Source organism: Cotesia glomerata, linkage group LG3, assembly GCF_020080835.1.
Source record: "Cotesia glomerata isolate CgM1 linkage group LG3, MPM_Cglom_v2.3, whole genome shotgun sequence".
In the NCBI taxonomy this organism is placed as follows: Eukaryota; Metazoa; Arthropoda; class Insecta; order Hymenoptera; family Braconidae; genus Cotesia; species Cotesia glomerata.
The window spans coordinates 22,327,489-22,347,562 of record NC_058160.1 but is presented as its reverse complement, the minus strand read 5'-3'; the positions used below and the strand labels follow the sequence as shown (position 1 = coordinate 22,347,562).

At 28.0% G+C, this 20,074-nt stretch overlaps 2 protein-coding genes across 5 annotated transcripts; both read left to right on the top strand.

Annotated features, from left to right (window-relative positions):
* The first annotated feature begins 2,085 nt into the window (after positions 1-2,085).
* LOC123260522 (putative fatty acyl-CoA reductase CG8306) lies at positions 2,086-6,084 on the top strand. Of its 4 annotated transcripts, none has more exons than XM_044721660.1 (8): positions 2,086-2,221; positions 2,512-2,746; positions 2,831-3,082; positions 3,303-3,552; positions 3,626-3,818; positions 3,925-4,164; positions 4,249-4,506; positions 5,528-6,084. In XM_044721660.1, the coding sequence occupies exons 2-8, from the start codon at positions 2,558-2,560 to the stop codon at positions 5,664-5,666; spliced, it is 1,521 nt and encodes a 506-aa protein (XP_044577595.1). In that variant the 5' UTR covers positions 2,086-2,221; positions 2,512-2,557; the 3' UTR covers positions 5,667-6,084. The 4 variants fall into 4 exon arrangements, with proteins under 4 accessions (XP_044577595.1, XP_044577593.1, XP_044577596.1 ...); XM_044721658.1 differs by having other exon boundaries at positions 2,088-2,221; positions 2,519-2,746; XM_044721661.1 differs by lacking the exon at positions 2,086-2,221 and adding an exon at positions 2,273-2,291 and having other exon boundaries at positions 2,510-2,746.
* Positions 6,085-6,334: 250 nt separating this feature from the next.
* On the top strand, positions 6,335-18,166 carry LOC123260524 (putative fatty acyl-CoA reductase CG5065). The gene is made up of 7 exons (XM_044721662.1): positions 6,335-6,907; positions 7,263-7,465; positions 10,476-10,715; positions 12,017-12,281; positions 14,214-14,516; positions 14,627-14,834; positions 17,657-18,166. The coding sequence occupies exons 2-7, from the start codon at positions 7,268-7,270 to the stop codon at positions 17,955-17,957; spliced, it is 1,515 nt and encodes a 504-aa protein (XP_044577597.1). The 5' UTR covers positions 6,335-6,907; positions 7,263-7,267; the 3' UTR covers positions 17,958-18,166.
* The last annotated feature ends 1,908 nt before the right edge of the window (positions 18,167-20,074 follow it).

Below are 20,074 nucleotides of genomic sequence, written 5' to 3'. Positions count from 1 at the left end.
ATTTTTTTAACAATCAGTGACATCATTATTCTCAACAACAATCTGCATAAAATCTAAGTAATAGTAAATAACAAAATTGTTGTTAATATTTTTCAAGTTGAATTTTAAATTAGTATTAAAAAGAAATCAAGCGATAGTCCAATCTTTCATCTTGTAATTTTTTAAGAACTTTGAATAAATCTTCAATTACTTTATTTATTACAAATATATAAATTATTATTTTCAATATCATCAATCCCATCAACTTAAATAATTATCATAACCTAATAGCAATCTCCTTCAATTGCTTATAAATATACAAACAGATAATGACATATGTTTTCCATTGCAAATTAATAATGCAATTATTCCTTTGATTTACAAGTTACTTTCTTGCCGCTATTAATTTTTCTAGTCTTCGAGCAATCCGTCGCATGATTGATTTCTTTTTAGACTTCTTATTATGCAACATCTAAAAATAAAATTAATTCAATTAAAATATTTAATTAAAAAGATACCCAACAGTTGTTTAACTTATTTTTTATTAAATAAATTATGATACTAAAATTAGCAGACATGTGTAAATTTTTTTGATTTTTGTTTAGTAAAAATTACAAGTACAAGTTTTTAAAAATTTTTTTTTTATAATAAAAATCAAAAAAAAAAAATTAGGAAAACGGTTGACCCTAAAGGCCATCCCTGCAACTCATTTCATACTTAAGCGCACAAACCTACACTTATTACGTTTTTGAGCTCTTCGAGCTCAAAAATATAATTTTCGTATCATTTTGAGCTCTCCGAGCGCAAAAATCTGCTAGAAGTTGAATAAAACACTATTTTTCGAATTTTTAAACCGCAATAACTTTTGAATGAATGAACCGATTTTTTCGTGGTTGGTGGCATTTAACGCAGTTTTTAAAGCCTCATGAAGAACTTTTAAGTTTAAACTGATCGAAAAAGGAATTTCAAAGTAATTCCCAAAAAACGATTTTTTCGATTTTTTTTGTTAACGATAACTCACGAACGAATTAACCGATTTCGACCGGGCTAGCGGCAATCGACGTGTTTTTTTAATGTTAAGAGCTGATTAGTTTTTAGAATTGATCGGTCAAGCCGTATAAAAGTTATTCCAAAAAAACCACATTTCAAAAAATTTTTTTTTGCAGTTTCTTTGAGATTTCTCAAAATCTACAGGTACGAATCGATCCAAACTATGCTAAAAACCTAAGTTTAGTCAAGCCCTTTCGAATGGCGCCAACCGCGATGAAATTGGTCAAGCCGTTCAAAAGTTATGAGAGGTTTACATACGGCCGTACACACACACACACACACACACACACACACACAGACGTACGGACATCATCGCGGAAACATTCGGGGAGGCTTCCTAGGACCTCAAAACGTCAACATCCGTTGAAAACTCGATTTTCGAAAAACGGGGTAAAACCAATAACTTCCCGATTTTTGAAAATTTTCCATTTTCTTAGCGAGATATATATAATAACATTAATAACTTTTTTAAATTAAAATTCTTATGAAAATTAATTTAGCTGGCATCTAAAAATTTTTAGAATATTTTTTTATTGAAAAATTATTACAAAAAAATAAAATAAAAATTTAATTTGTAAAAAACTTGAAAAAATGTAAGTGCAATTTTTAAAAAAATATTTTGCTTTAATTTAATTATTGAAAAAAAAAATTAAAAACGTCGGCTAACTTTAGTATTATAAAATTCTTATAATTGATGAAAAACATTAAAAAAATTGTCTGAGGTCTGGTTTGATTCTAAAAATAGCAAAAATTAAAAAGTAATTTTTTTTTTTTAATTAAAAAATTATTTAAATTAATAACTTACTTAAATTTTTTTTAATAAACATGTGTGTATTTAAATTAATTACATTAAAATTAAAAATAACAATAATTTAAATGTAAATAATTAAAAATAAAAAACTAAAGCAAATGAGAGTCACTGGTGACCTAGCAACTTTATTAGCAGGAGTAACGTTTTATGTGTATATATATATTAGTATACCTGTATATACTTAATAACTGTGTTGATTACCATTTTCATCTTTACTTTTTTCCACTCGTACCGCAACTTTAATTCCTTCTAGTACAGCATTGGTGTGTATTATTTTTCGTGACCCCCTCACGTTTTCTTCTTCATTTTAAAAAGTTGTTTCTAATCCTGTCTCGTGTCTTTCATTTCTGGTGTCAAGCATACGGTGACAGCGCTTGCATGGTAAGCGTTTAAATTTATTTGTATATCAGACACATTCACGTAAATACATATACATTCACGCATCATAAGCTCGCTACTAACTTGTAACTATAATAACATGTTGATGGAATCATAAAGACGTGTCGTAGATTGCTATTCTGTAGTTATCAATATACATTGCAACAGTTAACTTCAATTTATTGTAAACAAATAATCATTGCATTCCGTTGTATGTTTTATACTCACAGTGTATTCAATTATTCAAATTAAAGTGATTTGAATTAATTTGCTGAATTGATTTGTGATTGTTTATGCTAGATTCTTGAAAGTGAAAATTTATAAAACCAGAAATTAAAAATGGGATCTAAAGTTGCGGAATTTTACAATGGAAAAAACATATTTATAACTGGAGCTACCGGCTTCTTGGGTAGCTGTTTGATAGAAAAATTACTGCGCTCTACGGATGTTAATAATATTTACCTCCTTATAAGACCGAAAAAAGGTAAACAAATAAATGAACGTCTTGAAGAACTCACCAAAAACTCGGTAGTTATTTTTTTATTACATATAAGTATACAATGTGTATTTTATTTAGCAAAATAATTAATTTTGGGGTTATGTTGATTGCAGGTCTATGACCGACTTCGTGAGGAAAAAAAGACAGATTTATTTAAAAAGCTGATCGTGGTTGCTGGCGATGTTGGTGAGGAAAACTTGGGACTTTCTACCGAGGACAGGTTCACTCTGGTAGAAGAGGTCCAGGTTATTTTCCACTCGGCTGCTACTTTGGACTTTGAGGCGAGTCTAAAGTCTGCGGTTGATATAAACCTTCTGGGGACTCGCCGGGTCGTGGAGCTAAGTCAAGAAATTAGAAATCTCAAGGTAAGCGAGAAAGAATTTCTCTTTTTTATTTTATTGTCTTTTTATTAGTTGTAAATTTAATAATAAATTTTAATTCAATAGTCTTAGTCAATCGCTCATCAGTGAAATATATTTTCGTAATTTTATTGTTTTGATTTTAATCCTCATTTTTATTCATTTTATTTTTAATATTTTTTTTATTAAATTTAATTAATATTACATATTTATTTTTTATTTATAGGCATTGGTACACGTCTCAAGTGCATTTGTAAACTCTTTTCTCCTGGAAACAAAAGAGCAAGTCTACCCAGCACCAGCAGACGTAAACGAAGTCTTGAAAATCGTCCAGGAACTTGATGAGGAAGCTCTAGCTCAAACAGCACCAAAGCTTCTAAAAAATCATCCAAATGCCTATACATTTACAAAACATCTCGCAGAACACGAAGTTGTCAATGGAAAGCTGCCAGCAGCAATTGTTAGACCTTCGATGAGTAAGTACTTTTAATTAAGCAGATTAAGGCATTAATTAGCGAGTATAGAACCAATTAATATGTTCTAAAATAGTCGTAGGAGCTTGGAAAGAGCCGATACCTGGATGGACGACTTCCAAAAACGGACCACAAGGTTTTTTGATGGGAGCTAGCCGAGGAGTTGTAAGACGTTTACCAGTCGCTAAAGATCTGATCTACGACTACATTCCCGTCGACATTGTAGTAAACTCTCTTATAGTCGCTGGTTATGTTGTGGGCTCCAATGCGTGAGTATTTATTTTATCTTCAACGAGATTTATAAAATTCCTGGCTTAACAACTGATGGAGTTTATCTTACTATGTATATTACATAATTATAATCATGCTTTTCAGCGACAAAGTGATCAAAGTGTACCACTGTACATCTAGTACCTGCAATCCCTTCAAGTGGGAGTCAATTGAAACGAAAATTAATGGATATTTACACAAGTATCCATTGAAGGGTGCTGTTTGGTATCCACACCTGAAGCTTCTGCCTTCGTTATGGTTCTACCGACTCTCTGCCATTTTTGTTCACTTCATTCCAGCTTATATTTTAGACACTGTCACTCGTATAAGTGGCGGTAGACCCATGTAATTTGAACTATTATTTTTTTTTATTGTTAAATTATCTTATCTTGCAATTTATATAATTATAATTATTTGTTCGCTGTTTAGTCTGGTTCGTTTACACACGAACGTCAACAATTCATTGGATCGTCTGGAGAGATTCATTTTTACTGAGTGGAAGTATCATAATCCAAAATTGCTTGCATTACAAGAATCTTTGAGCGCTGAGGATAAAGAAATTTTTGGAATCGATGTCAGGCCGCTCGACTGGGAAGAATTTTTCATTAATCTCACTCAAGGTGTTAGAGTTTACTTGAACAAAGAGCCCATGAAAAATATTGAAAAGGCTCGTTCCAAAAACAATATGTAAGTTTTTTTTTCTCCGTATCAACATTTTCAATATTACGGCTGTCCAATTTTAAAACACAATAACTGCAAAATTTTTATACCTGATTTTTTTAGTATTTTATTTATTTAATTCAATCGACCCTAGAACAAATGTTCCCTAAGGGCCGTAAAGTACAGAGTATTACATTAATAGTGAGCAATTTTTATTAACTAAAGTATAACACTTTTGAATTAGTTTTTGTAAATTAAAGTAAAACATTTTAGAATTTATTAATATAATTATAATTATGAAATAATTATAATATGTTTATAATAATTTTAATAATATGAATTAGGTTAAGGAATTAGATGAGGTAGGATTAAGGTAGGCTATTTATTTATTTATTTATTTATCGACTGTAAGCTATTGAATCTAAGCATTTATATATCTTTATTAACAAATCAATTATAGGCAGAAATTTTAAATTCTTCAAAGGTTCCTGATGCAACAATTTCCAAAGGTAGCTCGTTCTATAATTTTATCGCCGTTTATTGCTGCATTTCTTATAACTTTTAGACCTTAATTTCAAGTATTTTTTCTTAAAAATATTTATATTCAACTATTTTCTATTCATAAATCAAATTTTTTATCAATTTGGCGCGCAAACTTTTTTTTTAATAAGAAAAATTAAAAAAAATTTTTAAATTGTCAGTTCCTGTGTTTTAAAATTGAGCAGCCGATTATCCTTTCGTTACTCGCGCTTTCTCTAGTGTCTCACTCGTATTCACGCCAACTTTATTAAGTTAAGTAGTATTGTGGGGGAATCCCCGTATAGCGCGAGTAATGAAGGATTATATGTATGTTGCAATTTTATTTTTCTACATCTGTGGATTTTTTTTGATATCTTGATCTAAATTAATGGGGAAAAAAAAAAAAAAAAAAAAATAGAATCTTATTTTTGATAAAAATGAGTCAATTCGAATTTTTGTAAACAATTACTAAATTTTAATAAAATGAATTAAACATTAATAATCAAAATTTGCAATTGCTTATTTTCAGACTACTTGTTGCGCACTTGGGACTACAATTCGCACTTATGGGATTAATTTGGTGGATTGTAAAAGTAATTCTAGGATCAACATGGACTGCTACTGGGATGGTTGTACCCATAACATATTTTATATTCAGTTTGCTTTAGAACAAAGAAATAACTTTTCATTTATACTATAAACTCATAATTATTAATTTCATTGAACTTCCATATATTATTTATAATAGAATTTATTTGCCATGGGTCATAGTTTTTATAAACGGTTTTTCTATAAAATATTAAATCTTTTTTTTTATTAAGAAGACGAGTTATAAAAAGTAGCAATTTAAAAATCTAACTTAAACTTTGTTTTTGGATTCGTTAGTCAAAAATAATTAAAAAAAAGATGCATTTTAATATCGATATTAAGAAAAAAATTTCCTTTCCATCAAAGCTCATCTGAAATGCTGATTCACAATTTGTAGTAACTGCAGGAGCTAATCGATTGCTAATTTTTTTAATTTATTCATGTACTTAAAATTAAAAAAAAAATAAACAACTTTTCGCAATAAATTTATATAATAATGAATAAACGGAAAATTTGCAATCAATGATCGTAAATGCACTGATATAAAGTTTGATGATTAATAAAATGAGAAGAAATACTTTGTATTTTAATTAATTGGAAGCGTGATAGTAATTATTCAACACTTACTTGAATTTAAAAAAAAAAAAAAAAGTGTGTAACAAATAATTATAAAGTTAGAAATATAAATAAAAAATTTTCTATGGGAAATAAACAGGCTATTTATTGTCGTTGTAACATTGAAAGTGAAAAAAAAAAATATCATAGATTTAGTAACAATCAAAGCGGCTATTACATTATAATTATGATGGTGACGTTACAGAAAAGAAAACAGATGAATAAATTGAGTGCGGGCATTTCTAAAAATCACAAGACTGTATATTATAATGTGTAGTATCGAATAACCTTGAGCGATAGACTGTGACACTGGCGTTTATAGGTTTACAGAACTAATAGTCGGATAGGAAGGTGAACAGATTGGGAAACCTGAAGGAGGTATGGTAGGGAAAGATTTAAAGAAACTTTATAAGTAAAAAAAGAAAAATGTGAGTAAATTTCTGTCTGAAACGTGCTACGAAATACACTCATTTACTAAGGGGAGTACCGCAACCTCGAGGAATAAAAGAAGGAAGGCTTAAGCATATTGAGGACTGATATGAGGGACTTGGCTCGTGTCCCATCAACTTAGAACTGCCGATCAGTTCTTCTCCAGCTATCATACTAGTGTCTACCAAGTGCTCAAACAGTGTCTTGTTTATACTTTGTTAGACACTTAGTATATTTTATTTCTAATTATTATAATTTTAATCACAAATAATATCAGGTAAATTTTTTTAAATTATTAATTTTCTATTAGGAAATTTTTATTACCAATCTTATTTAAATCCTTCATCACATCATCATCAATGATCAACTATTATTTTTCATTGACATTAATATTGTGTGTAATTATCTTACTGTGTAATTTATATTGTTAAAAACTATGGAAATGATTTATTAGATTTTCTTTGTAACGATTTAATTAATTGTTATTAATAGATGATAATTTACTTTTTTTTTTTAATTTAGTAACAAAGAAATTGAAGGATTTTTTTTTAGTAATAATTTTTTTCTGATCAATCAAATGAAATAAAAAAAAATGTTGATGAATAATGATTGTAATATTTTTCTATTGACAGATAAAATGACAATGAAATCGAAACCGACAATTGGTGAGTGGTTCAAAAATCGTCATGTGCTAATTACGGGAGCTACAGGTTTTATGGGTAAAGTACTTGTTTCGAAATTACTGGTGAGTTGCCCGGATGTTGAAAAAATTTATCTACTTGTACGTGAAAAGAAAGGGATTGATCCACAGACTAGATTGCAATCGATTGTTCAGGTAAAGTGAAAACTTTATTATTATACACCGGCGTACTGTGTAATGTGTCCAAGATACATTACATCGTGCGATGGTTCAATGATTACTTACGTTACACGTGTTATTTATTTATTTTTTACTTTACTGTAATTGTAATTCTAACAACTTAATCGCTCTAATGGAGGATAAAAAAATTATTTTACATGCTCATTTCAACCCTGTTTATCTTTGCTTTTATTATTTGTATTTTTAAATTCTATATATGTTCATTTTATATTTCATCACATAAATTACTCATGCTGTGTGCATATATATTTTTCAATTACATCCGAATTCAGTATAGAAATTTTTTTTATGTAATTTTTAAATTTCAGTGGCTTGGTCAAGAAATAAATTAAATTTTTTTTGAAATTTTACTGCTAGAAAGTATTAGATAATTTTCAAATTTATGATAAATTTAAATTTTCCTTTTAATTTATCGGAAGTAAATTTCGAACTAAATGGCACGTGATATGTTCATCAAGCTACAGCTACCTTGACACTATTAGTCTTCTCACGACTTTCATCAATGGTTAATAAAATCCATTAGTGCATTAATTGTGTTGGATGAAAAATTCAAACTACGAAATATGTTTATAAAATATTTATTTATATTTCAAAATATTTTTTGCATTTAAGAAGGGTTTACATTTTTTCTCTCTCTCGTCCTCTATTGGACAAACAAAAGTATCTCTGTCATACTTGTACAACTTATGGAATCTTAAAACGAATTTTATGAATAAATAAATGAAAATTTTCTGAAAAAGCGCTTCGCTCTTCGATGGTTAATTTAATTATCTATCGAAGAGCGAAGCGTTTTTTTCAAAATTTTATCTCATTCATGAACAAAACTCGTTTGAAAATCAACTATCAACCGCTCTTAAGACCGCTCTTAAGACGTAATACTTGGGACATCTTGTTTTTCAATAAATTTCTCAAGATTTTGAACGCAAGATAAGCGCTTAAACTATTTTATTATATTAACACACATTCCTCACAGATTTAAAAATAACAATAACAATTTTGTGTTTGCGTAATTTGGGATCAAAATTAGATAGCGTAAAAATTAATTGATAAAGTTTGTACCATTCCTGGTACAGTTTATCGTTTACGAAATCAAATTTGATTAATTTTTCTTACTTTCCTTTCTCACAACTTTTATATAAGATATAATATAAATAGTATGAATATGTAGTGTGTATTCTATAGTCCACCAAGTATTTTTATTACATGCATGTATATATCTATTTATAAAAATCAGTGAGTAAATTAATTTATAGGTATTTCCGCATGACGTCAAAGAATTACTAAGCAGAAAAAAATAATTATCTTAATACAATTAATTGATTGATCTATTGTTAATATTTTGTTTTGTTATTTTGAGAAATTTATTTATTTATTTTATTGTTTTTCGTTTAAATTTCAATGACAAAAACTTTTATTTAATTATTGAAATTAGTAATAAAAAAAAATTATTGATTTGAAAAAAAATTATTTGAAAGTTCACGGTGTTGTTTTTATCAATTTTAGATGTTATTATAATGATATTTTTAGATATTATTATAATGATTATTATGGAACAAAAACTTAAAGTTCACAAGAAAAATTTTTCCGTCTTCATAATTTACTTTTTTTAAATTTTTTTTCAGCGGATTATGAATAATGATCTTAGAAGTTAATCTTTCTTAGAAAGGAATAATGTAGTAATTACTAGAGTTTTTAAACTATATAATTAAAAAAAAAGACCATTCGACAGCCGAAATGGAAGTAGATTTCATCATGAATAGAAAAAAAATAGAACGAGGATTGTATACAAAACTAGGGTTTTTAACTTCTATGCAATCGACAAAAATATATATCAACGGAAGAATTTTAAAACCAGTGCAATAGCAAATTTCATAATTGGCATAGCGGAATAGGACATAATTTTAAGACTACACATATGATATGGTACTCAAATTGAAGCTTATTTAAAAAGCTTTCAGATGCAATTTACAGAGATTCAATAAGTTATCCCATTCCGAATGTTATTCGAGTAAGAAAGTGAAGAAATATGAATTTTTATTAATTGACCGATTAAGCTCATCTTCGAACTTGACTTTGGTATTTATCTGTAGAATAAGTATGTTGAGTTTGGTAAAGATCCGTTGTAAATTGGCGACGCTATCGTCGTGACAAGCCGCGTTATATTCGATATATATATATAATTAAATATATATATATATATATATATATATATATATACATAAATAAACTTTTGAACCATATGCATTTTCCGACTCAGCTCGACGAGTATAGTCGAAATATAGCAAAATTTTTTAAAAGTTCCGTCATGAGGACCAATGCAATAGTTAGATTTCTATGAAATCTACTAATAATACAATATTTCCAAATGCACTTAAAATGAGCAAATTATTATCATTAAAAAATGCAAATTATGTAAAGAAAAATTTTTTTTTCCTGAATTGAAGATGTTAATTATTTTTTTATGCTAAATATACCTATTTAATGATTTTTTATGTCTTAATAAAAGTAATAAAAATAAAAATAATAATAACGATAACAATAAACCTTGATGAGTTTTTAATACAGTAAATTAATCCACCCAATTTATTCGCAAAAAAACACAAAAATAAATCGGCAAAAAAACGTGAACTCGCCTTTCAAAAATGTCGCGTTTCCGTGAATCAACAAGATCCTCAAGGTCCAATCGAATGTCAATGCGTTTAAATAAATTCCAGCGACAAAAAATTTTATTAACAAAGTAATAAACAATAATAATTCTTTAAACGCTACTGGACAATCAATTACCGAGGCCAGAAAAAAAAAACATCTTCATGGAGTATTATAATACACGATTCAAGTTATTGTAATGTAGCTATTAAAGAAAATTATTTACTCACGGATAATTTTATTCATTAACAGCAATTATGATTATGGTTATGATAATTTCAATGAAACTTAATATTTGATATTGTAAAATAAATTGCAGCAAGAACCATTCAGACAGTTACGTGAGCACCATCCAGAAAGGTTGAAAAAATTATCAGTGATACCTGGCGATGTGACCATCGAAGGACTCGACTTATCACCGAGCAACAGAGATTGTCTAATACAACAAGTCTCGGTGGTATTTCACGGTGCAGCGAATGTCAAGTTCGACGTACCGCTTAAAGATGCCATCACCATGAATACCAAAGGAACTGCGAATGTTTTAGCGCTAGCAAAACAGGTATTTAGATTTTATTCAATTTATATTTATATTTTATTTGATGGTGAAATTTTATTATTCATTTACAGCCAATTAAAGCTATTATTACGACTATAACCATAATTAACCATTAGACTTAGAAATTACAAGTTATTATTAACAATATAAAATTCTTGATTGCATTGTTTTTTTAAAAACCGGTTATTTATTATAAAATAATGACTAACTCGGGCACTCACTCCGTTAATTTATCCTTGAAAGTTTGATAAAGGAAAGAACCATATATTTTTAAATTATAATAAAACAAAGCTTTAATATAAATTCATCGTTTGTTCCTTTATTTCATTGTTATTTTTTATGTTTACGTCTACGATGCAATGAAAAGGAATCGCCTTTGTTGAATAATGAATTTAGTGATGCTTAAATTTAAATAAAAAAATTAGTAAAACGGTTCACCCTAAAGGCCATCCCTGCAACTTCCCGCTAACTCCATACCTGGGCACTTAAAATTGTACTTATGACGTTTTTGAGGTTTTTGAGCTCAAAATATAATTTATGTGATATTTTGAGCTCGCTGAGCCCAATAGTATTTCAATAGTATTTCTATGCATTTGAGCTCTTACTTTTGGAATTTTCAAACCGCAATAACTTTTGAATAGATCAATCGATTTTCATACGGTTGGCGGCATTCGACGCAGTTTTATCAGCCCCATGAAAAATTTTCAGGTTTAAATTGATCGAACCAAAAATTTCAGAGTAATTTCGAAAAAACACTTTTTTCGGTTTTCTTTCGTTCACGATATCTCTCGAACGAATTAACCCATTTCGACCAGCTTGGTGGCGATCGACGTGGTTTTTTATTGTCTAGAGCTGATTAGTTTTTGGAATTGATCGGTAGAGCCGTTTAAAAGTTATCCAAAAAAAACCACATTTGAAAAAATTTTTTTTCTTAGTTTTTTTAAGATTTCTCAAAATCTACTAATCCGAATCGGTCTAAATTATACTCAAAATTTAAGTTTGGCCAAGCTCTTTCAAATGGCACCAACCGCGATAAAATCGGATGAGCCATTCAAAAGTTATAAGCGGTTCACATACTTTCACACACACACACACACACACACATACATAAATACAGACAGACACCGTGACAACCTCGCGGGAGTAGTCAGGGAAGCTTCCTATGACCTTCAAACGTCGAGATCTGATGAAAACTCGATTTTTGCAAAACGGGGTGAAAACAATAACTTCCCGATTTTTGAAAATCTTCGATTTTCTTAGCGGGAAGTTAAAAATAAATCAATTGTTTAAATTTTGATTCACAGATGAATAATTTGAAATCGTTTGTCCACATTTCGACGGCTTTCTCACAATGTGGAGAAAAAGTACTCGAAGAGCGCGGGTACCCCACACCTATTTCGCCGGAGAATGTAATGACACTTGTCGACATTGTGGATAACGATCTTCTTGAGGCGTTGACCCCCAAGTTACTAGGAGTTCAACCTAATACCTACGCCTTCAGCAAATCTTTGGGCGAGGATTTGGTCAACAGATCTGGTCTTCCTGCTGGAATTGCAAGGCCTTCAATTGGTAATTTTTTATTATTTATATTTGAGTGAAGAGATTTTTAATATTTTAAAGAGTTAGTTTTCTAAAAAAAATTTCATGCGAGAATTTTTTATTTTAGTCTGTTATTTAAATGAGAAAGAAAAGGTTTTACAAAAATTTTGATTAGTTAGAAATCAAGTTGCTTATTTGGAAAAAAAAAATTGTGAACATGATTTGAATAAATTTTTTCCTTGTTGATCAAAAAGAAGTTGGGAATTCAAAACCATGCTGAGAAAAAAAAATTATCCCTGAATAAATTACTTGAGCCAAATAAAATAAAAGGATTATTTTGTATAATGGCTAGTCCTGTTGGTTTCAGTTGAATTTTAAAATATAATTTATTATTTTGTATTGTTATTTTAACTCTCTTACTTTTTTTTTGTCAGTTTTTAAGAATAAATTACTTTTATTCAAAGAAATTTAGTATTTTAAATTATTTTAATTAAAAAAAATAAAAAGTTTTACAATTGTTTATGATACTGTCATTTATTATAAAATTAAAAGCTAAAATTTAAAATTACTGATATTAACGGGAGAAATAATCTTGATCAAGGAAATCAATTAATAATCATTGCGATGACTCAGTTTAAAATTGGTAGTAGAGTTCTATTATAAATTGTGACTTATGACCTTTTTTTTTTGTTAATTTGTATCTCAACCTTGCATCTTATTTTCACTAACAATGCCTACAAAGTTATATTTCTTATTGGTTTCCATTCCTTGACCTATTTATGTTTAAAGATACAAAGAGAGTCTTTAAAATTGTTTTTAAACCTTGAGCCCTTTCAAATTAACTTTCTATAATCATTTATATTTTTTACAATTCGACATGCTTGAAAATTAAACGTTTTAACATTGATTATAATTATTATTATCATTATTACTAGCAGTTTGCAATCAAAATGTGACAGCCAAGAATTACGAATTGCAAATTGAAGAATTTTGGATTAATGATTTTTTATAATATAAATAATTTGGGTACTTTCGAAAAAAATTTCAAAAATAATATTGCTATCACAGGATCAATTACCAATTATTTATTAAAAATGTTTACGGAAAAAAATTATTCAACGAACAAATTATTTAAAACTCCTACAAAAACTTAATATAAAAATTGACTCACAAATAATATAGGGTAGAAGTACCGTTTGTAGCCACTGTACCGTTTATGGCCATTTATTGTTTAAATAAACGATAGAAATGAATTTATATTAATAAACCATTACAAACTCAATTTATTTTAATATAAATTTTTTAAAACTCAACAAAAATATGGTTATAATATTATAATTTTTTATAAATTATTAAGCAGTGATATTAACAGTATTTTTATTGAAAGATAAATATATTACATTGACTGGTCATTGAGTATAATTTTTGAAATTACACGTAGAGGTATAGAAGAAGTTAGTATGAAATCTTCCATACCACTCGAGTGGGCCAAAGATTTCATACTAACTTTATCATCTCTCTATACCGCTACGTGTAAAAGATGCAATTTCAAAAATTAATTACTCAAAAACGGTGCGGTCAATTGATCTGAAATTTTGGTAGTGAATTATTAATATATTTATCTTTCAATAAAAAAAATTTCATAATTTTCTGTTGAAATGCCTATCACGCTACAACTACCTTAACTAGCCAAAAACGGTGCTAAGGTGGCCAAAAACGGTACTTCTACCCTACAAAATATTAAAAAGGCACAAATTAATATCAAGATCTTTCTGATGATTTCAAATTTGATTAAAAAATCTATTTAAGATTTAAAATATTTCCGTCACAAAAATTTATTTATCCTCTTAATTATTTAAATTATTATTATCATCATTATCGTTATTATTGATACTATTATTACTATTTTGAAACTATGATAGATAAGTATTATCAAATATTAATTGACATGCATTTTTTTAGTGATTGCATCTTGGAAAGAACCGGCTCCAGGCTGGATAGAGAGCATGAACGGACCAACAGGACTGATGATCGGCGCAGCAAAGGGTGTAATCCGCAGTGTACTTTGCGACCCGAATTTCCTTATTGACGCGATACCCTGCGACATTGCTGTGAATGCTATAATCGCACTCTCATGGAGAGTAGGTTTGGAGAATCCAGAAAAACCGATTTTTGTAAATGTTACCGAAAGTGGCGAGAACCCGATGACTTGGGGAGAGGCATTAGAATACGGTCGTAAACACACTCTATCAAATCCATTTTCAGGTAAGTTAAATTGATGATTACTTTAATTTATAACAATAATAATAATTATAGATATAGTTACATATAATAATTATTATTGTTAATTAATTGCAATGTTTTAAATTTTTTAGGGATTTTGTGGTATCCAAGAGGAGGAATAACCAACAACAAATTAGTACATTGGATTTGTGTATTTTTACTACATTTATTACCGGCTTATTTTATCGACGGTGTTTGTCTCTTAACAGGAAACAAACCGTTTTTAGTTAAGATTCAAAGTAGAGTAAGCTGGGGAATGAGACTAGTTCAATATTACACGATAAAAGCATGGATATTTAGGTAAATTTTTATTTAAAATATGCAAACAATTTATTATGAATATTATTATTTATTGAGCATGCGCTAATCGGTAATATACATTTATAATGATTAAAAAAAATAATAATAAAAGATTTTTAAAATAGATTTAATTCATTGTTAAATTAAAAAGTCAAAAATTACACTGCAGAGAGAAATTAAAAAGTAATAATTAATACGTAAAAAATAAATAGATAATGGTGATATTGTACGTGTATTAGTTAATTATTATGGTGTTTTGACCTTCGTTATAAAAGATTATTATTTCATTATTATTATTATTTTAACTAAGTCTTAAAACATTTAATTATTGTAGATAAAAATAATTAACCCTTAGGTCAAAATAACATATTGAATTAATTACCATGTTAAAAAGATAGTCTATTTTAATATGTTTTACATTTACGTTATGTGAACTTAAAGTCGTTAAAAGTTATTTCAAAGAAGATTTATGTCGGAATTAAAAATTAAAATCACATATTTTATGTTTGGCAACGGAAGTGTGTAAAGGGTCAGTTAGACAATCTATTGACATTGACTTAATTCCTAACTCTTAATTTGAATACTATTGATTATTATACACCTTGACATTAGAAAATTCTCAAAAATGAATCGTTTATTCATATTGCAAACAGTCTCTATTTAATCAAATTGATTTTAGTTTCATATTAAGCATTTGATATTAACTTCCCTGATAGCCACAGTTTCAGACCAACCAAGTTGGTGTCAGATAGTTGCCACCAACTTAGCGACAACTTGCGGTCAACTTCCGAATTTGTAACTGTTGGTGTCAAGTTGGCTACAAGTTTCTGAGAAAAACAAGACCAATATACTGCCGCAATATGTCGCCAAATTTCTTGAGAAACTTATCGTCAACTTGGTGTGAAAAAGTTTCAGCGCAACTTTTGCCGACAACTTGGTAACAACTTGGTGAACAAGTTGACACCAACCGAGTTACTTTCCAAGATTTGCCGCCAAGTTGGTGACAAGTTGCGGCAGTAGATTGACAGAAAGTTGCGGCCAACTTGGCTATCAGGGTAACTTTATAGTAATGTTTTGATGAATTTTCATTTTCTTAAGAGCATGTAATACAGTCTGTTGTCGGTAATTCAGTTTGGACTAGTGATAACAAATGCCAATTGAATATATCGGATTGTTTATTTGAAACACATAAAATGCACTGAAGATTATCAGGCTGACTGTCAATACTCCCAACACTGTTCAAAAAAATTAAACTATAGTTTATTTACTATAGTAAATGAAATTTTTTGTTGATAATTAGTTTTCTATTCAAACCTAGTTGCATTTTAATAATTCTGTCTTATAAGTAATCTAAACTAAAGTAAAGATTAACCAAAAAATTAAATCAATCTCAAAGATTATGTTGGTTATAAGTCTATGAGTAATTTCTTTATAGTAAAGTTTATTTACTTGAATATGTGATGGGCCCGGAGATAAGGCAGTTTTACGCGTGAACTCTACCTATTTATTTATCATTTTGTTATTTTTTTTCAATGATTAAATTTAAAAATAGAAGAATCAATTTACGAAGGACTATTATTAACATACTCCTGCCAAGCTTAATGATTTTTTGTTCAAAAATTACTTGGTCAAAAAGCGTCTCGGTATTTTGTCCAAAATTTGAATATTCTCTGTCCTACATGTTCTTAAAGGGACCCGGTGGTCTAGCGGCCTAAAATTTAAGTTATTTGAAAAATTTTATTTCTATATGAAGGTAATGATAATGACTAATGTTTTCAAATTTTTTTACACTTATTTTATTACTTATTAACTATACAAAAATGAAAATTAAGACAAAAAAAATTTTTTTTTTAATTAGAAAAATGGAGCTGAAGTTCTCCTCTTCAAAAAAAATGGACCTAACTGGTGCGTGTCGATTGATCTCTCCCTCTGATGTGAAATAAAAAAAATGACGGATTTTTAATTAGTATAAGTATAGTTATCGTCGGAACTAGAATGAAAAAAAAAAAAAAAAATATTTGACAAAATGGCACGTAGTTAAAAATATTTTTTGAAAACGAGTTTCAGATTCGTACTTTAATCTACGCGCCGTTTTGTCAAATATTTTTTTTTTTTTTTTTCATTCTAGTTCCGACGATAACTATACTTATACTAATTAAAAATCCGTCACTTTTTTTTTTTTAGATCAGAGGGAGAGATCAATCGACACGCATCAGTCAGGTCCATTTTTTTTGGAGAGGAGAACTTCAGCGCCATTTTTCTAATTAAAAAAAAATTTTTTTTTTTTTTTGATTTTCATTTTTGTGTAGTTGATAAGTAATAGAATAAGTGTAAAAAAAATTTGAAAGCATCAGTCATTACCTCCATATAGAAATAAAATTTTTAAAATAACTTAAATTTTAGGCCGCTAGACCACCGCGTCCCCTTAATATGTTCATTCACAATTATTAAGAGTTCATCGACCTAAGTATATTATTATTATTTTTAAAAATCAATCAGCCTGTATTCATACAAACGTTTATTTTATTCGTAATCGCTGGTCATTTAAATTCATACTCGAAAATCTCTAAATTCGATAAAACAACTTTGTTTTACTGTAAAAATACCGCTTAACTGGAAACCGTTATTTTCAGATCTTTAAAATTTTAATTTTAAATTCATAAAATCGATTTTCGACTTCTAGAAAAAAAATTTTTTGCAATAAAATTAATCATTGATAAAAAATCAAAGACCATAATTTTTAAACACGAAAATATTTAAGTTTCAAATTAATTTTTGTTTTAAAATTTTTTTTTATTAATGTTAATTATTTTCTATTTCAGAAATGAAGGAATAAAAGAACTGAGACAAAGTTTGCCGGTAGTGGATAAAGAGACATTCTTTATGGATACCAAAGCGTACGATTGGGACCCTTACATGAAGACTTATGTCCTTGGGGCCCGAAAATATGTCCTTAGAGAGGATCCTTCAACCCTTCCTCATTGCAGGTACATATTCTTCTGGTACTGGGTCGCTGACGGGATCGTCAGATTTGGACTCCTTGCTCTCTTTTCTTGGTTCATCTACACGCTGATAAGCCCGTGGCTTTTCACGAAAACACTCGTCGGTGTTCTTGAAAACTAGCATCAATCAGTCTACTTATTATAATTTCATTGTTATTAATATTATTATTATTATAATTTTTATCTTCTTTTAATTAAATTAAATAATGACTTTGTCAAAGATTGACTGAATTAATTCAATCATCTTTAAATTCACCGCTATCAATTATTTATAATAAGTAATGTAGAATTATACATAAGTTTCTCTATAAAAGGCATTATTTAAGTAAATATCAATGTACGTTATTTATAATTATTACTACACTAATTCAACACAAATGCATACTTTAATTTAAACAAAAGTCATTAACCGAATAATTTTTCTCTCCTATATTCTTGAGAAATATCGTGCATGTTTTTTTAATTTCCTGAATACCGTCTGCTTATAAATAGTAAGTAGATATACTTCTATGAAATATATAAATAAGATTATTTTTGAAAAATTATCTTGTTTTTGTGAATAAAAGATTATTAAAATGATTTTATTTATATTTATGTTTTGTGATTTATGATTCTCAGTTCGTCACAGAATTCAAAAATATTATTCTTTGTTATGAATTATTAAAAACTAAACAAAAAATATGGAGATTGATGATGTACTAATTCTCCAATACAAATAACAGACGTCATATTGGACATTAAATTATAAATTCCAACAAATGAATATAATTTTATAGATAAATAAATTAGTGATTTATTTACTTATTTTTCAATTAGTAATTATAATGTTTATCGAAGTTTATAATGAAGATCAATGGATATACTGAGAAAAAAAATCATTGTTCCGTTAAAGATTTCTTGACACAATAACTTGTTCAAATAAATCATTTAAATTTAATAATAATAATAAATAGGTTTTATTTGTATCACATAAATTGTGTTTTACAAAGTTTTTACAAAGATTTTTTAAATCTAAAATATCTCCGTCTTGCTCTCTTATTCTAATATTGCTTTGGTTCACTTAATTCTACTTTGTACTGTAGTTCTTTTTATAATTATTTATTATATTAATGTTGTACACCAAAAAATTACACTTGTCTTTTTGTTTTTGCTTCAATTGCTTATACTTATGATATGATATGATATATATAATTTGTTTTTTTCTACATATTTTTCTAGCTTCCTTATCATTTCACTTAGTCCTTCCGGGTTATCCGCTATTATCACACCGTCGTCTGCATATTTTAACATAAAGAATTTTACTTTACCCATCACTGTACCTCCAATATTTTTTCTTACCATTTCGTCTTCCATATCATCAATAAAAATATTGAATAGCACTGCACTTAGTGCATAGCCTTGTCTCACTCCCTGGTTTACTTCAAATTCTTTTGTTTTCGCTCCGTTTATTGTCATTTCGCATGTTGTTTTGCCATATATTTCTTTTATCATTTTATACATTTTACCTCCAATTCCTAAATTCTTTAATTTCTTCATTAATATTTCTCTGTCTACCGTGTCAAATACTTGTTTCAGGTCTACATTTAAATTTAATAATTTTTTTACTAAAAAATATCATCAATATCTTACTTAACTAAAAGAAATAAACAAACAATTAGCTTTATGTGAATTAAGTAAAAACTATTGTGGTCAATCCCACCAATTCCGTAGACAAGAAAATATCGCATTACTAATGCCAAAAGGACGTATAAAAAAATTTTTTTTTCTTCAATCAACTTAAAAGTGTTTATAATGCCTAAATCTGGAAAAAATGAACAATAAAAAGTTTTTTAACATACACTCTTTTAGCTTAAAAAAAAAAGTTGTAAAGCCAAAAAGGCATGCAAAAAAATTTTCTTTATATTTTCTGACTCTTTGCTTAAAAAATTGAACATTTTGAATTTTTGACTATAAAAATTGAAAATTGTCGAAAATTCGAAAAATTATTGAAATAGCTAGATTTTTATAAAAGAAGTTTCCTTTTAATTTCGACATTTTAACGACTGACGAGTATTTTTTTTTTATTTTCATAGCCAGAAATTCAAAATGTTCAATTTTTAAAGCTGAACGTTAGAAAATAACTTTACAATTTTTAAATTCCTGTTTAGAAAATCGAAGATTTTCAAAAATCGGGAAGTTATTATTTTTACCCCGTTTTACAAAAATTGAGTTTTCATCAGATCTCGACGTTTTAAGGTC

Bases quoted from the DNA above. Each gene is read 5' to 3' on its own strand.
- LOC123260522 (XM_044721660.1), top strand. From the start codon at position 2,558: ATGGGATCTAAAGTTGCGGAATTTTACAATGGAAAAAACATATTTATA. The intron at 3,083-3,302 runs GTAAGCGAGAAA...TTTTATTTATAG, and splicing joins AAGAAATTAGAAATCTCAAG to GCATTGGTACACGTCTCAAG. The intron at 3,819-3,924 runs GTGAGTATTTAT...CATGCTTTTCAG, and splicing joins TATGTTGTGGGCTCCAATGC to CGACAAAGTGATCAAAGTGT.
- LOC123260524 (XM_044721662.1), top strand. From the start codon at position 7,268: ATGACAATGAAATCGAAACCGACAATTGGTGAGTGGTTCAAAAATCGT. The intron at 12,282-14,213 runs GTAATTTTTTAT...GCATTTTTTTAG, and splicing joins AATTGCAAGGCCTTCAATTG to TGATTGCATCTTGGAAAGAA. The intron at 14,517-14,626 runs GTAAGTTAAATT...TAAATTTTTTAG, and splicing joins TCTATCAAATCCATTTTCAG to GGATTTTGTGGTATCCAAGA.